The following is a 17,137-nucleotide window of genomic DNA, read 5'->3' on the forward strand; positions in this document are numbered from 1 at the left end:
TAAACAATTAGATTTTCTAATATGATAGAGTTAATCTTAGCCAATATTAATATCCAAAAGGTCGTTTAACTGATTTTGTGACAAAATATCACAAATTCTGTCAAGTATCATTAAATATGTAATAACAACGGTATTTAATGACCTAAGAAATAAGAAGACAACATTCAATAGTAATAAATGAAATATAATGTCATTTAAGTAAATAAATGCAAGTGAGATAACCGAAAAGAGGTTGAATTAGGTGATATTCCTCGTGACAATGATAAGTGATTGATGAACCTTTGAATATTCGTATTCTTCTTGGATCGTGGAAGAAAATTTAAGATTATATGTAAGGAAAAGGTATATTTTGTATGTATATAAAGCAAGAATCTTTAGAGAATGTCAAAGCATTGTTCTTTTAAAATGAGTGTCAAATCCCCCTTTATAACTACATATCTTTCTATTTATAAGGGGACATGAGCCACAAAAATCCTAATAGTATATATTCCAAGAATATTTACTGGAATGTTCTCTCTAAAACTAGTCGTTACTGCTCCGTTAAAGAGAGTACTCATCCTCAACCTTGATCTTTGTTGACTCCTCGACCTCGCTTTCGTCCTTTATCGAAATCAAATTGACAACACGTGGCAGCCTTCAAAGACTTTCTTAATATCGATTAGGCTCGCATATAAGTATGGTAATTTTTGGCCCATACAAGGAGCTCAAAATCATTATTTTGTGTTAGTTTATCCTTTTCGGCCTTATGGAACTCTGTCTCGAACCAATAATATATAGTAATAATAGTAATTAGACATCATATTCCACTATTTTGTATATGCTCGTTGATGATGTCTTTAGACTCTAGATATGGTTTCAGAGGAATCATGCCTGGCCTTTGTGAGGGATGTTGGTGCTGATACTCCTACTATTCAGTCTGTTCTAAGAGTGAGAGACTTTTTGGATGTGTTTCCTGCATACCTACAGAGCATGCCACTCGGCCGCCTGACCTGAGGTCGCGGTTGGAGTGCCTAAGCGCAATAAGGGTCAGGGAGCCCAAATGTGCGACGGGTCGGAGTCGCGACATTACGAGAGTTGAGTTTCAACCACCACTTGTCATGACGTCCGTCGCCGTAGACTCGCATTTAGGACAACCGCGCGCTCGGGACGCACGGGTGGATGATATGCTTCGTACGTGTGTGATGGATTTTAGGAGTGCTTGGGATCAGTTCTTGCCACTTGCGGATTTTTCCTACAACAACAGTTGGTGCCTGGGATCACTTCTTGCCACTTGCGGATTTTGCCTACAACAACAGTTATCAGACGAGCATTCAGATGGCTCTGTATGAGGTTTTGTATGGTAGACGGTAGCGGTCTAAAGTGGGTTGGTTCGAACCGTTTTGCTTAGTATGAGTTTCTATGTTTTTGGAGAACTCGATACTTCATAATACTAGTACTAGTATAAAGTAAAGAAAATATTACACGTACATATTCTTTGAGAAAAAAGAGTCCTCCATTACAAGCCGGTTTTCGTTTCGTAAAGCAATCCTCCATAACTCATAGTTTCATCTCAACCTTTATTAAGGCGTTCGTTTCAAAGATTTATTTTTGAATATCTTTTTTCAGCCATTTAGAGAAGTTTTTCAACCAAACACCATTACATACACCGTATAAGTTTTCCAGGTTTTGTAACTTTTTTCAAAAAATGAAAAAAGTTTTGTTTAGTGGCATTTGGTTAGAAAAAAGAATGGTATTGCAAAAAAACGTTACCCTTCTGTCAAAAAAAAGGAAAAAGTATTACTTTACCCAAGTTTTGTACTCACTCCGTTCCAATTTATGTGAACTTGTTTGACTGGGCACAAACTTTAAGAAAAAATAAAAATTTTTAAAATTTGTGGTACTAAACAAGTCAAAAATAAGCCCAGAGTATTTATGTGATTATAAAAACTTCTCATTAAGGATACAATTATAAATTTAAGCTAAATTATTATCAAATTTAGAAAAAGATCATTCTTTTTGGAACGAATAAAATAGAAAATAGATTCACGCACAATTAGTACAACTTAAAAGGGGTGAAAGCGAAATTACTTGTGAAATGCAGTCCTTTAACCAAAACAATTTACAGCAACTCCCCGAGCTGTCATGTGTCAACTTTCCAATGGAGAAGTCATGCTGCAGTCCCCGGCTTGAGAAAGAAACCCAAAAATGGTACTAGTGACCACTGACCCCCTCCGTCCCTATCGCTACGCTTCCAGTTATTGGGTCGTGTCCCATTTTTCCCTAATCCTCTGGTCACGTGACCCAACCCACTTCACTTCTCTCTTTAAGCAGACGAAAAAGAATTCGTAACGTCAATTTGAAAACCCCTCTTTCTCTCTCACGAGATACATATATACTCTGGACTCTACACTGATTTTGAAGAAAATGGAGAATTCTTCTGAAAATCTGGATGATGGAATGTTATGGCTACCGTCTGATATTTTCCCTGTAGAAGAAGTTTCAGTTACTTTTACTCCTCCCAAGTTTAAAAACAACCACCCCACTACCTCTACTTGTTGCTGTTACTCTTGTAATGATCATCTCTCTTTAATGGCTGAACAACAAGAAACTGATAATGAAAATATCATTCAAAGCTTCGCTGCTTTTTCTCTTCTTCATCAACGTAACCACCACCTCCCTCATACCCACTATGTTCCAAAGCCATTTCCCATTTCTGAGGTACCTTTTTTTCTGCGGCATTTTTAATTACTTTTTAGGGTCTTCTATATTTTATTTATGTGTTGCCATTTTTACTGTTCATGGGAGCTCTAAGTTTTGTTGCTTTTACTTTGTTCTTAAATATTCCTCCATTGTTTGTACTGCTTTAATTTGTGGGAGCTCTATTTTGTTGCTTTTTTAAATATTTCTTCATTGTTTGTAATGTTCAGCGGTTCAGACCGGTAGAGAGGTGCAGGTGTACGGATTGTTCCCTTTCTGGGTGTGTTGAACGAAATAGAGGGGGAGAGCTGCTTCGGACCGGCGGTGTTTATCCGTACCAGTTTTATACACCCCAGGTAGAGTTGAAGCTTGAAATAAATGCGAGTTATTTCTGGATATATATAAATTTCTTTTCTTACAAACGGTACTAGTTCATGCATATATTGATGATAGGTTGAGAGCTTGATTGAAGCAAGAAGTAGGGTTTTGCAGATGCAAGAGAACCGGTTCATCAGAATGCGTAACCTGAGAATAAATGAAGACCGGTTCATGGGAAGCCGGTTTTTTCCATTTGTGGGAAGTGGATATGGAGGAGGAGGTAGTTCTACTTCTGGTGGAACAGGTGTTTTCCTTCCGAGAGTACCCACTAACATCAACGATTATCGTAATCATCCTCATGCTAGAAAGAGACAAGGCAAGTCAATCACATCATTGAGTTAATTAATCTAATTTGCTTTTGACCACTCTTACTGTTAATTTATTTGTATGGTTAACTTGAAATTCATTCATTCAACGTGAATGAGATTGAAGAAACCAGTGAGTGATATCACTTGCAAAATACTACTCCCACCTCCCTTTCAATTTGTTTGACTAGATATATATGTTATTTAAAAAGGAACAAATATAACTTTTGTCACTCAAGTTATATAAGACAGATTAAAAGAAGAGAGTTAGAATGGTTATTTTGAGTTTTGACATCAGTGCAAACTTTAATTCTTGTATGTTTATGGGTTCCTTGTGGTCTGTTTTGCCTTTTTTGCAAGCTGATGGTGGTAAGTGAGCGTTAGGTTGGTTGTTGGGTGGGTTATTTGCCATTTGGGATATACTAAGTATGAATTGTCTGTGACTCAGTTTTGTGCTTGAACGAGATGGATATTAGATGATACTAGCTAGAATACCAAATCATATACTAGTATTTAAGATGTAAATCTTGAACTTGTGTTGATAAAATACCTTTTAAGTAAAGAAAAGAAAATGGGTGTTTTTAATGATGTTAAAACTAATTATCCAATAATAGAAAACAGCCTGCTTATTTATTAGTAAATCTGTTAGGGAGAAAAGAGAGGCAGTAGGCGTGGCTTATAAATAATACTAGTAGATAATTAGAAGATGCAGAAAGGCAACTACTAGTCCTCAAAGGTGTGGTTCTTTTCACATGCATAAGTTTTGACACATAAAATTACTCGATTATCTGCACTTAAGAGTGTGACATTATGGTCAATAAAGTGGGTTGGTTGAGGTTTTAGGTTAAATTCTTATTGGAGACAATAAATACCAGGTGTTTTTCTCATCCGTTCAGGCCTTGGGAAATAGAGTTATAGGGAGACAAAAAACACTAGGTAATTCGTCCTATCTTGGTGAATAAAGTTATTTGGTACATGTTGCTGGTGGGATACTAGATATCCCGTGAAATTAGTTGTAATGTGCGCAAGCTGGTCCGAACACCACGAAGAACAAGGTGAAGGAACACTGGGTCATGGAGTAGATACAAGTGGTTTTGGTCTGCCTCTTATAAAGGAAGGGGGAGGGGGTTAGTGGCCATAGTTCATACCCGCCCATTACCAATTTAATTTTGAATTAATCGGCCATAGACCTTTTTTAATACTTGGTTTCATCACCCCTTTCATGGTGAGTTGGAAAAGGAAACTAATCCATTTCTGAACGATACTCTGTTTAACTCGATTGATATCAACATGTTTATTGGGACCGATGCATATACTATGGAAAGAAAGGGAAGGAAACTGAATAATTGTACGTATAATTCTCCATATTCCTTATTTAGTTTGACAGGATCAAGAGGAAAGAAGTTGAAGAAAGAAACAAATTTTATTTAAACCTGCTAATTTTCTCTGTTTTGGGAGAATTTAAAAAGTACTAATTATTTGTCACTATTCTCCTTAACACAGAAATTTATTTTCGCCTTTTTGCACTTCTTCCGGTTACAAAACAACAACACAGTATAATCTCATTAATGGGGTATGAGGAGGGTAGTGTGTACGCAGGTCTTACCCCTACCATGGGATAGAGAGGTTGTTTCCGATAGACCCTCGGCTCCCTCCCTCCAAGAACTCCCCACCTTGCTCTTGGGACAACTCGAATTCACAACCTCTTGGTTGGAAGTGGAAGGTGCTTATCACTAGAGCAACCCACTCTTGTCAAAAACAGAAAGTTATATTCCTGATTTTTCTCTAGTGCTAGTTTTGTGAAGCAAAAATTTGATGTTTCGCATACTACTTTACATCATGTTATACAGGAAAAGTGAGTACGAAGGTCATAGTACTTGTGTCACTTTATAAAATTTCATCGCTATATGCCTATATCATGGTTAATTTTCATGACCTATTTATTCTTAGCTGAGTCAAGTTTCATCTTTTCTTTGTTCATCTTTACACTTTTTCAAAGGAAAAGGTTGAAAATAGTTGTCTTTTGGGAAAGGCAACTGACATCTGATCAACTCATAGTATATCTTTTGATTATATATTGCAGTTCATTCTGATGTCAAATTTTGGGAAACAAAGCTTAGAACAGTGGATTAATTATAATTTCCTTCTTCCTCCACCTTGTTTCAGTTGAATGAGGGATAGATCTTTGGGTCATTCTGGAAATACTATTTGTCTGCTTTTTCACTGCTGATTGTAGTTTCTGTTAAAAATAACATTTGCTCTGGCCAGAACTTTGGCAGTTTTGTTTATGTGGCATTCTTTATTTAGGTCCCAAATCTCCTTCACTCAGGCCCCCTTTGAACAGGTCAAATTGCAATTCTTGATTATCTATCATTTTAACACTTTCAGTATATATACTGCTAAAATTTGATTTGATGGCCAATATTACCTGGTAGAGAGTTGAATAATTGAGCTGTGAAAAAGTTGGCATGAACACCATCATTTTAAAAATAAATCTAAAAAATTTGTAGGGTGCACTACCTTTTAATTAGGAATTTGGAGCAGAATTGCTATGTTTTTCTTTTACAAGTAACAAGTAAAGCTGTATCTTTTAGCCACTTCACTTTTTATCTGTTTACTCAACCATTTTAGGCAATGAATTCAGCTGAATTTCCTATTAGCTCCATTTCCTCTCTTTCTCTATTTTATTTTTCGGGTTTACGGTCGTACTTCTTTTATGATAATGAGGACTATGAAGAATTGGACATATAATTAAGTTGTTAATCAATGGCTGTTTATTACTACGAATTAGATGTTAATTTCATGATGTCTATGGTGGGTTATTTTTTTATAGGGTGAAATTCTGATTCATATTTCTGTATGTGCAGCAGGTGGTAGAAATAGGCAGGATGTTCAGCAAACTGGTCAGAGCTATCCATGCATATAACAAGCAAAGAAAGATTGGATCAATTGATATAATTTGAACTAGCATATGGCTGTTTGTTAACTTTTGTCTTTGCCAATTGCCTTGTTGAGTGAAATGGTTAAAGTCTTTGGCAAAGGCCAAAGGGACCTGTTTTTAAATCTTTTCCCTTTTGGTGTCTTCATCTGACAATTGTAATGTGACTCCTTTCAAATCTGTGTATTATAATAATGCGACTACACAGGCCCTTTTTCAAACTTTTGCAATCTAATGAAAATACAGCTTCTGGTCACCTTTGGATTTGATTTACGTTTAAAGTTTTGGAGGTCTAGTTATGTTTCCATTGAGTTTTTGAGCAAACATTAACATTTGTGTTAGTTTTTGCGAGAAACCTGTTTTGAGTTGTTTTTAGTTTTCAGACAAGATCTTAGTTTGGTTTTAAACCATATAATAGTACTCTATTTGTTTGTTTCTTGGAGAAGTTTCCCATAAATTTAAAACTACGAGCCCTTCGTTTTTGAAAATTGAGTTACTTTGCAAATCAAACTAATCTGTTCCAGAAACATTTAAGAATGTGGCCTAAACATTATTCAAGAAATCATTGAACAATAATTTTTCTCAAAATCGCTCTCTAGAATCTGTTTGAAAGTTTAGTTTTCCAAGGGCCATAGAAATCTAGCGGTTTTTTGGTTGTTTAAGTAAAACACTGTTCAATTTAAGAACTTGTGCTATTTATTTCTTTACCTTTCTAATACTTAAATCAATGTAGAGGATCATTTGGTTATTGTGTAAACCACTGTTTTATTTAAGAACTTGTGCTATATATAGTTGCTCCTTTGCCTTTTCAGAAACTGATCCAATGCCAATTTTGATTGCTGAAGGTGTTCCTAGCTTCAGCCTTTTACCATATTTTGCCTTGAGGAACAGATGAAAAGACTCGTGAATGAAAATTTATGGCAGTTTATGGCAACAAAAGTAGTAGACTTGTCCTAATCGTTGGGTTCTGCGACTTGGCGTGATTAAATGATTTTTACGTAGATATGTGTATCTATGCCTATTCTCTTGAAAGATTAATGCCTACTGCTACTTATTGAGAAATTACTTTTATAGGAAACTGAATGACTGAGGATCAAGTGTAATGCCTATCAATCTAATAAATGTAAATTAACGGAGAACAATGAAAAATTGAATTTCACAATCAACGAATGATCTTTTTTCTTCTTGTTCTCATTTAAATAGTTCCCTATTACTTTTTGTTTTGGTGATTTGGCCAACACGTTGTGAAAAGTTGTGGTTGCTACACCAAACTTTACCTGCCGAAATGGTTCACCATTTCATTACTGACAATTCATTTAGTAAATAATGTAATACTACTGAAATGGATTAAACTTGAATGAAGTGGGACATTTTACAGTTGCAATTGCATGAGAACATGTTCGAATTAGAAAGGGGGGCAAGATCAATGCAAAACAAAATTATTTGGGTGAAAGGGCTCTTTTAAAATCTCCCTTTCTAGTTTTTTTGGAAGATTTTACAGTTGCAAGTGCACCCAAAAAATTTTCTAGTGAAAGGGTGTCAATTGCCGCTATTTAAAAAAGGGTGGCACGGCTAACTCGGGTTATTTGGATATGGTGGAGAAGGCCTGTTAATGCAAAATTGTAACAACTATTTCATGTAATTATCATGTGGGAGTTATGAGAAAAAGAAGAGTTAAATATGTTAAGTACCCCTATCTTATGAAAATGAGGGAGTTGTGGACTAAAATATATATAAATAGTATTTATTAGTTTTAGGGTACACACTTTGTGTGAACCTCATTTTAATGACAACAAAATTTTAAAATCACATACATTACTAAGTAATATATTTGAATTATAAAATAAAAACTAAAGTAAAATTGTAAGTTCTTGAGAATGATGAGTGCATCATATTTAGCTAGCTCGAAAAAGGAAGAAATCTTACCCTGCAGAAGTCCTCTAATGCCTCGCTGCATTTCAATGACTTAAATATTTTGTACTTAATAGATAGTGTGTGTGTGTGTATATATATATATATATATATATATATATATATATATATATATAATTTAATTTAATCTAGCATTAGAGTACGTGCATTGCGCTTGAACCTATAATAATGAGTATAAAATTATAAAATTAGATAAATAATTTTAAACAATGTGTTTGAGATATAAAATAAAATTAAAAATAAGTTTATGAAAATGATGAATATAAGTCTAAAAATAAAATATGTTTGACTCAATGTTCTAAAACTATAGATCATAGTGATATAGTTCAAAATTAAATTAAATAGATCAAAGTACTATCTCCTTTACTTTTCAATCGACTTCTTAATACGAAAGTCAAATTGTTTAATTTTTGTTCGTAATATGTCAGTTTGTTAATTTTTAAAATTACTAATTATAGGTTTAGAGAAATAATTAATTAATAAATAAAAGTAATATGTATTATAATATTTTTGTAACATATTGATAAATTTTATTCTAATTTATTTTAAAATTTTAATAATATTAAAACGTATAATAGTTTAAATTAAGAAATATTTTATAATTTTAAAATTTATTTGATTTCAAAGTGTGAACATTTTAATACCTTACAACACATATACTTCCTATGAGTTATTATGTATTGTAATATTAATCTTTGTAATTGTGATGAAAATTTAGTCGTAAAATTATTTAGAGAAAAAGAAAGGATGGTGGCAATACAATTACTTAATTTGAGTGAATCTAAAACATTTATTCTGCATTTTATTTTTAGTTTTGAAATTGAACAAATGGAAGTGAAAGCGCGAAGCGAAAAACAGTCCAAGACTAATCTTACTCTTCCTTTTCTTTTTAAAAATTGTAAATTACTTTTCCTTTTCAAATATGTTATATTACACACAATTCAAATAAGGAAGGTTTTGGTACAGAAAATATAGTTGATTTTGAAGTCCTAAATATTAGGACAATAATTAAATGACTATCCTAAATATTAAAAAAATAATTAAAATGACTATTTTGTCCCGTGTAAAAACTTTTTGTAAAGAGTAAAAAAACGAAAATGACATTTCGCTAAGGGCGTTAGATTTAACATGTGTCATCCTAAATGAGATGGATGAAAATTTTGGGTAATCGCCTTCTTCTCATGTATGATTGCTCTAAGTAAAAACAGTTGTCTTTAGGGTTTAGCTCATCAGTCATGGAAGAATATGTATTGAAGATACTCTTTGTTGAGTTTAGGGATTGCACAACCTTTTCCATTGGACCCTCTTGAATTCTTCCATAGTAAGAATTCCATGCATAAGTTCCAATTACCTTCTCCCTTAGATTATTAGTTTGCAACCAAATGCTAATTGCTTTCAATCATTTAGCATTAATTCTTTCTTTCTTCTATATTTATCCCCCCCTTCTTTCTATTTCTTGTCTATCTTTTTAATTTCTTTGTTCTTGCAATTTATTTGTTATCCGAGTTAATCGACCAACAAACATTTGGGCCAAGCCTATAAGACTAACCGGAAAAAAGGTTTTCTTCCATGCATATTCAGAACTTTTTATTAAAAAACATTTACGAGGTGTCCTATTTAGTTGCCGCTATTTAACCTACACCCAAAAAAAAATTAACTTGTACCTAAAGTACATATAACTTCAAATAAGTTGTTTCTTCTATGATTTTCCTCCTCCCCCTCCCCTCCTCCTCCTCCTTAGTTGCTGTGAAAACAGAGGTGACAATGGGTTTACATGATATTTATGAGCAAGTTTTAAGGTGATTTATGGTATCGTACAGTAGTGAGTAGTTGTGACACTCATTTATTTGCTACATCATAGGATTTCTTCTTTTTCTTCTTTGTTGCAGAATGAGTTTGTTAGATTTGTTATTTTTGATTAGTGTTTTAAAAGGCGTGGCGTAAGGCGATGCGTTTTACGTAAGCCCCAGCGAGGCGTAAGTCCCGAGGCACGGGGCATAAGGTTGTTTAATTTTTAATTTAAAAGGCGTGGCGTAAGGCGATGCGTTTTACGTAAGCCCTAGCGAGGCGTAAGTCCCGAGGCACGGGGCATAAGGTTGTTTAATTTTTAATATTTTTATAAAATAATATAAGTACATTAAATATTTTGAAGTAGGTAAAATTACATAAAAATTGAAGAAACTATAAATAAGTAAAAAAATATATATAGATGTGCTCCATCCCCATAAAAAAACTAGTCAAAATAATTCATTATATGCTACTTACAAGTACAAGTAACTTGAGTTAAAAAGAATAAAGTTTTCTACATAGAGGAACAAAAAGAATGACTAACCTGCAATTTAAACTTTGAACTTGCTGCTATGGAGGAGAATGAAGGTTTCTTTATATTTGTAAAAAAAAAAATTGATTGTTCGTTGCATATGGGAGATAATAGCAGACTAGCGAACAAGATAAAGAATTGGGAAAGACCATAAATTAGAGCTTTTAACAATAAAAAATAAAGTCTTTACATTTAAATTTAATATTTCAGTTCTTTTATAAAACTTTTTAATAATTACAAGCTGACTTTTGAGAATTTGAATATTATATTAAGGACTTATTATATAAATTTTATTTTAATTTGAAAAAGTCTCTTGGGCTTACGCCTCACTACAAAAACGTGCCTCAACGCCCGAGCGTACGCCTATAAATCGTGTGTTGGCATGTCAAAATTTGATGAACAAGTTTCTGTTTCGTACCAATTTGTACTTCACACTAAAATGAAAGTGCATGCATAATTTGGCTGCGTTTTAGACTAAAATATCTTAAGTGCAAATTTTACACTTTAGACTAAAATGTCTTGAGTGCGTGCAAACAATTGGTTGCATTTCATACTAAAACGTCTAAGTGTAATTTTTTCTTCTTTTTCTTCTTCCGCTTCAAAAACTTTGCTCGGTGTTGGTTAACAGAGATTCCATGGCTTATTGTATTGTGAATCTCCATAGCTTTTATTTATTTTTGGGCTAATTTCGAGGCCAAAAAGGAATATAGAGGAGCATTTTCATATATATATATATATATATATATATATATATATATATATATATATATATATATATATATTCGCTTTTGGGACTACCATTGAAGTTATACTCGTATTGCACAAAATATTGCAAAGTGTACTCGCTCGGATATGAAGTAGTTTAATTTCTTCAATGCAATTTCAGAAATCAAATATGAAGTTCTTTTATCTTTCAAATGTAACTTCAGAAATTCAAATCTGAAGTAGTTCAATCTTTCAATTCAATTTCAGAAATCAAATATGAAGTTCTTCTATATTTTAAATACAACTTCAGAAATTAGAATCTTAAGTAGTTCAATCTATTGAATGCAACTTCAGATTTCGAATCTTAAGTTCCGAAACATAAACTTGTTCTTCGAATTTCAACAATACAATACACGATTCAATGCCCAAATCTTCTCCAAATGAACTCAAATTTGAAACATAACATTCAAATATTATAAAGAACAAATCTCAATCATCAAATTATAAAAATAATAACAAATTTTACAAATCTATTTTGTAACTAACAACAAGAAGAAGAAACTCTAAGCACAAAGAAGAAGAAAACAACAGTAAAGAAGAAGAGAAAAATGTATGTATTTGAAGTTATTCAAAAATTAGGTATCAGTTAAAATATTTTTAAAAAGTCGGTACAAATTCAATGGGTGTTGGAAAATTGATCGCCATATGAAAATTTTATAATTTAAATTGAGGTACCACTAGTGAAATGAATGAAGGTACAAATGAGATATTATGAGTGAAATAAGCCAAACTTCAAATAAAATTATCAAGTTTGCTTTTGTCAAGATAAAACTTCAAAGCTGTAGACAAAAATAATACGCCAAACTTTAGATATTTTATCTGAAGTTAGGCTTACGTCAGACCCGTTTTTATGTCTTTAAGTTTGTAAATTCAGATACAGATTCTAACAACTTTCGACCCGCTAGTCTAAAGTTAATTCTAAAGCGGATAATGTTTACCTGTAAAACGATACAATTAAATTTGTTATGTGGTTTATAAACAAGCGTACTGATTTGATCCAAAAATAATAAATAAATAAGATTAAAAACAAGACTTAGTGTAAAAATCAAAGGAATGGCAGGTCTAGCTCCGGGAGCGATGCTTCCGAGGACAGAAATAACAACAATATAAAACAGAAAGTAAAGTTGTATTCTTTAGCTTGAGAATGGAATATAGCATAAGTTTTGTCCAAGATTTCCCGTGTTACAATGGTTGTTGAAACCATTATATATAGTTATACCTAGAAAACAAGATCCTAAGATCAAGCCCTCTTAAATGACAGTAAAGGGGAGCCATTGAAGAATGTGTAACGACATGTCATGAATGCTAAAATTCTCTGTAACGGATGCCTATTTAATACTAGGGAATAATTTTATTAAATGCCATCTGGTGATAAACATTCGTCCCGCTCCTGTTGATTATGCTCCCTTCGGAGTCAATCCGATACCAACTGCAGTTGTTGCCCTGGTCTTTAGTTCTTATTCGATTTGTCTTTCGCATGTCTCCGGTTCCACGTGTCACGATACCATTTGATCATTTAATATAAACCAATTTATATTCAGCCACGGTCGGTTCTTCTTTCGGGAGCGAACATATTCGAGGACCGGAACCCTTTATTGTCGCGTCCCTCGGCTCTCTCATAAGGCAAAATGCGACCTTTGGACGATCAGTTATCTGCATCAAAATCATCCTTGACCTTATCCCGGCTCTTGTCTCGGTCCCGCCCTTTGGTTGGCATCGTGAACCCGAGATGATCATTTCTATCCTTATCTTCGATTCACAGAGGTTATGGACATCCGCCCATGTGGTCGCTTGGAATTCGAGTAAGCTTTCCTTCAACTTTCGGGAGGCGTCAGAGCTCCTCGGGTTCAAACCCTTAGCGAATGCCTCTGCTGCCATTCGTTCGGCACGAGCGGTAACAATTCGGACTCCCCTTTGCGATTTTGAATATCTCTTCCTTCCGGGCTTGGACCTTCCTAGCCCCGGCATGGGTCTTAATGAAAGAATCTGTGTGCATTTCAAAAGAATCTATTGAGTGCTCGGATAGGAGTAAATACCATGTCAAGGCCCCTTTCGTAGGGTTTCTCCAAATTTCTTGAACAGAACTGACTCAATCTCATGCTGGGCCAAGTCGTTTTCTTTCACCGCCATTGTATAAATTGTGATGTGCTCCTGAGGATCTGAAGTCCCATCGTACTTTGGTATGCCCGGCATCTTGAATCGTTTCGACAACAATTCTGGTGTTGCGCTCGGCTTAAACAGTAAATGGGTGTACTTCTTCGAATCCATGCCCTATAACACTGGCGGTGCGCCCGGAAACTAGCTAGCCCATTCGAGCGTGAAACTCCTTCGCGTTCTGATCCATCCGCTTGTTCATTTCCCTATGAATCTCATGAGTTTGGTTCTGAAGGGATCGTTACCGTTGTCATTACCAGAACCGCTGCTGGTACCCCCGGCTCCATCGAAACCGACCTCACCCCTCGGGGTGTTGTTATCAACTCTTTAAGCCGTTTGATTTGCAGGAGAATTGGGAGGAACTGGGCCTCTTCCATTTGCGTTGTTGAAGCACCTGATAACACATGCTTCAGTTCCGTCAGGTTCTGATCCTGCCTTGAGAGATGACCTATAATGGCTTTTTGCTACTCTCTCAATATCCTTACCATTTCCGCAACGTGCTCGTCTGCTGCATCATCGGGGGTTGTCTCCCACACATGTCAGGGATAATGTCCGCCATGGACCAGAGTTTCCATGCCCCTCTCATTACGGGTGACACTGATTGAATCCTTATGTTGAGGCCGATTTTTGTATGGCTCAACGTTATGTGCGATGTTGATATCGTTAGCTACAATTTTTGATTTTCACTAAGAAACAAAGAATCAAACGAGTTAGCAACAGATGCAAGGATCAACTCAATTACGCAACCGTCTAAGCCCCACGGTGGGCACCAAACTGTTTACCCGTAAAACAGTACAATTGAATTTTTTATGTGATTTATAGACAAGCGATCCGATTTGATCCAAAAATGATAAAAAAATAAGATTAAAGACAAGACTTAGCGTAAACATCAAAGGAAATGGCAGGTCTGGCTCCGGGAGCGATACTTCCGAGGACAGAAATAACTGCAATATTAAACATAAAGTAAAGTTATATTCTTTAGCTTGAGAATTGAATTTAGCATAAGTTTTGCCTAAGATTTCCTCTGTTACAATGGTTTTGCCAAAGTTATGCCCAATACCTAGGAAGCAAGATCCTAGGATCAAGCCCTTCTTAAATAACAGTAAAGGGGACCATTGAAGAATGTGTAACGGCAGGTCATGAGTGCTAAAATTCTCTGTAATGGCTGCCTATTTAATACTAGGAAATATTCTTCATTAAATGCCATCTGGTGACAAACATTTGTCCCGCTCTCATTGATTATGCTCCCTTCGGGGTCAATCCGATACCAACTGCAGTTGTTGCTCCCGGTCTTTAGTTCTTATTCGATTTGTCTTCCGCTTGTCTCCGGTTCTACGTGTCACAAAACCATTTGATCATTTAATATAAATCAATTTTACCCTATACAGATGAACTAGTAAATTTTTGTACAATGCGAGTATAACTTCAATGGTGATCCCAAAATCGAGCATACATGCACTTGTCCATCTATATGAAGGTCCAATTTCATGTAGCCAAAGTTTGATCAAATGAAAAACTAGTCTACATTCCTAATTGTTTTAGGTCCACTTCCATATTTTAGTTAGTTTTTAGTACAACGAAGCGTGTTATATATATATATATATATATATATATATATATATATGTGTGTGTGTGTGTGTGTGTGTGTGTGTGTGTGTGTGTTGGGGGTAAGATGCTTTGAACCCGAAAAGTGTAATTCATCACAAATTCCTTCTTCTACTGATCTCCTCCTATGTTTCAAGTCCTCAATTAAAGGCCTATATATATCAATTACAAATGGTTGATATTCTACTCTTCCCTCCAATCCTTGCGTTAAACGCCACATTTTCTTTCGTGAATCCCCTATGCTAATATTCTCTTATCCATTACACTCGATCCCATCAACATTAGCTAACCTCTTCTTCACTTAAGAAAAAAACACTTGGAATCATTCCACTTTCCATTTTCATTTTTCCATTAACTTTCCATATGTTTCTGTCCTTCTCCCTGATTTAGAAAAGAAGGTGAGAGGGGAAAAAAGTCGTTGTTCTAGTCATGGATTACTCAAAGGATATTGAAAACCAACAAAAAACTGTCATGGTTTACCCTTCAATGGCTAGACACAACGAAATTTCTCATAAACAAGCTGCAATATTCCCTTCATCATATGATAATAATAGTAATGTTCTTCATCCTCCTAGTTATATTATGCCAGCTCAAGGATATCCTAGTAATTATAACCCTAATTCATACCCTTTAGGCGCCGATGCTACATTCTATGTGAATTATTCCCAAAAGTACATGCCATTGCAAGAAGAAAACAATAGTAGGGCGTCATTTGGTCGTTATATGACTACCATGATGCTAATCTTGATTATTGGAATGATCATGTTCAGTTTAGTCATTTGGCTTTTATTTGGCACGGAGAAGCCTGAATTTCATCTAGTATCGATACAAGTTTCTAGTCTTATGATTACTAGCACCTCAATATTAGGCAATTGGCAGGTCAATGTGTCCATGAAAAATTCGAATAACGACTTAGATATAAAATTGAATACTGGAAAGACTGCCATTTTATACAAGACGAATGTTTTGGCTGAGACTCCTGTTGATCCTTTCAATTTGGCGTCCCAAAGTTCGGCTATTTTATTTTCCAATTTGACAACGTCACCTGGAACTTTCTTGGATAAAGGAATTTTATCAGAAGCTACGGGGGAGAGAGATAATGGAGTTTTGAAATTTACACTGCAGATTTATTTAGGGTTTCAATATACTTCAAAGACTGAATCGAAAAATGAGAGACTGCGAATTTACTGCAATGATGTGAAAGTTCAGTTTGGGCATGGACCTCAAGATAAAGGGGAGTTGACGAAAGCTGATCCTATTGATTGTCTCATATACTCATAAATATTTTTGGTAAGTTTAATTTTGTGATATTCTCCTTTTAATTTTGTACAGTTTTTTTTCTTTCCTCTGGTTCTTTTGTGGGAATAGAAAAGAGTATAAACTTTATTTCACTAATGAAGCATTCCCTTTGTATTTTGGGAATTCTTTCAATACATATATATATATATATATATATATAAACCACCAATATCGTGATGGGGTTAGCCATTGACACCTAGCCGTACTTTCAAATAAGGTTTTGCAGCTTCCCAATTGCATTTATTAAAAAGTTGTTTAGCTCTTGTTTAATTTCATTTCCAGTTGAACTCATAGCACAAATATTACGCCGTCAGAGTAACTCGGTAGTTTTCATAATGTTTTTGAAAAAAACTACAGAACAGATCTCCAACCTAATAAAATTATTAGGAGGATGAGTAGTTATGTATGAACTAAGATGTTTTATAATTAATGTGTAAGCTTAAGTATCATTAAAAGTCACTAGGAGAAAATAAAGGGACATTTTATATGATATTAATTTGCAAAGTTTAGTGACTTTTTTATTACAAATAATTTAATACGATATATAAGCATTGTCACATAACTTTATTTTTTGGGCTACGAATAATAATTTAGTAAAGTTAGGTGATTTGTTTTGAATGTGTTTCTTGTATACTCCTACGTAGTACTAGTATTAATTCAAATCTTTCTGATAGCAAAGGTACATTCACTTTAGGGGAATGGAGTTGCGTTTCGGACAGCTCAATGAAATAGGCTGCAACATTTGGATGGAGAAATCTTTTTTCA

The 17,137-nt window shown here is 34.5% G+C and overlaps 1 protein-coding gene across 2 annotated transcripts; it reads left to right on the plus strand.

The window, feature by feature from the left end:
• The first annotated feature begins 2,124 nt into the window (after positions 1–2,124).
• On the plus strand, positions 2,125–6,544 carry LOC107786151 (uncharacterized). 2 transcript variants are annotated; one of them, XM_075233679.1, is made up of 4 exons: positions 2,125–2,697; positions 2,907–3,032; positions 3,169–3,370; positions 6,230–6,544. In XM_075233679.1, the coding sequence occupies exons 1-4, from the start codon at positions 2,404–2,406 to the stop codon at positions 6,283–6,285; spliced, it is 678 nt and encodes a 225-aa protein (XP_075089780.1). In that variant the 5' UTR covers positions 2,125–2,403; the 3' UTR covers positions 6,286–6,544. The 2 variants fall into 2 exon arrangements, with proteins under 2 accessions (XP_075089780.1, XP_075089779.1); XM_075233678.1 differs by having other exon boundaries at positions 2,130–2,697; positions 3,130–3,370.
• The last annotated feature ends 10,593 nt before the right edge of the window (positions 6,545–17,137 follow it).

The sequence above is a fragment of the Nicotiana tabacum genome, chromosome 2, assembly GCF_000715075.1.
Source record: "Nicotiana tabacum cultivar K326 chromosome 2, ASM71507v2, whole genome shotgun sequence".
Taxonomy (NCBI): domain Eukaryota; kingdom Viridiplantae; phylum Streptophyta; class Magnoliopsida; order Solanales; family Solanaceae; genus Nicotiana; species Nicotiana tabacum.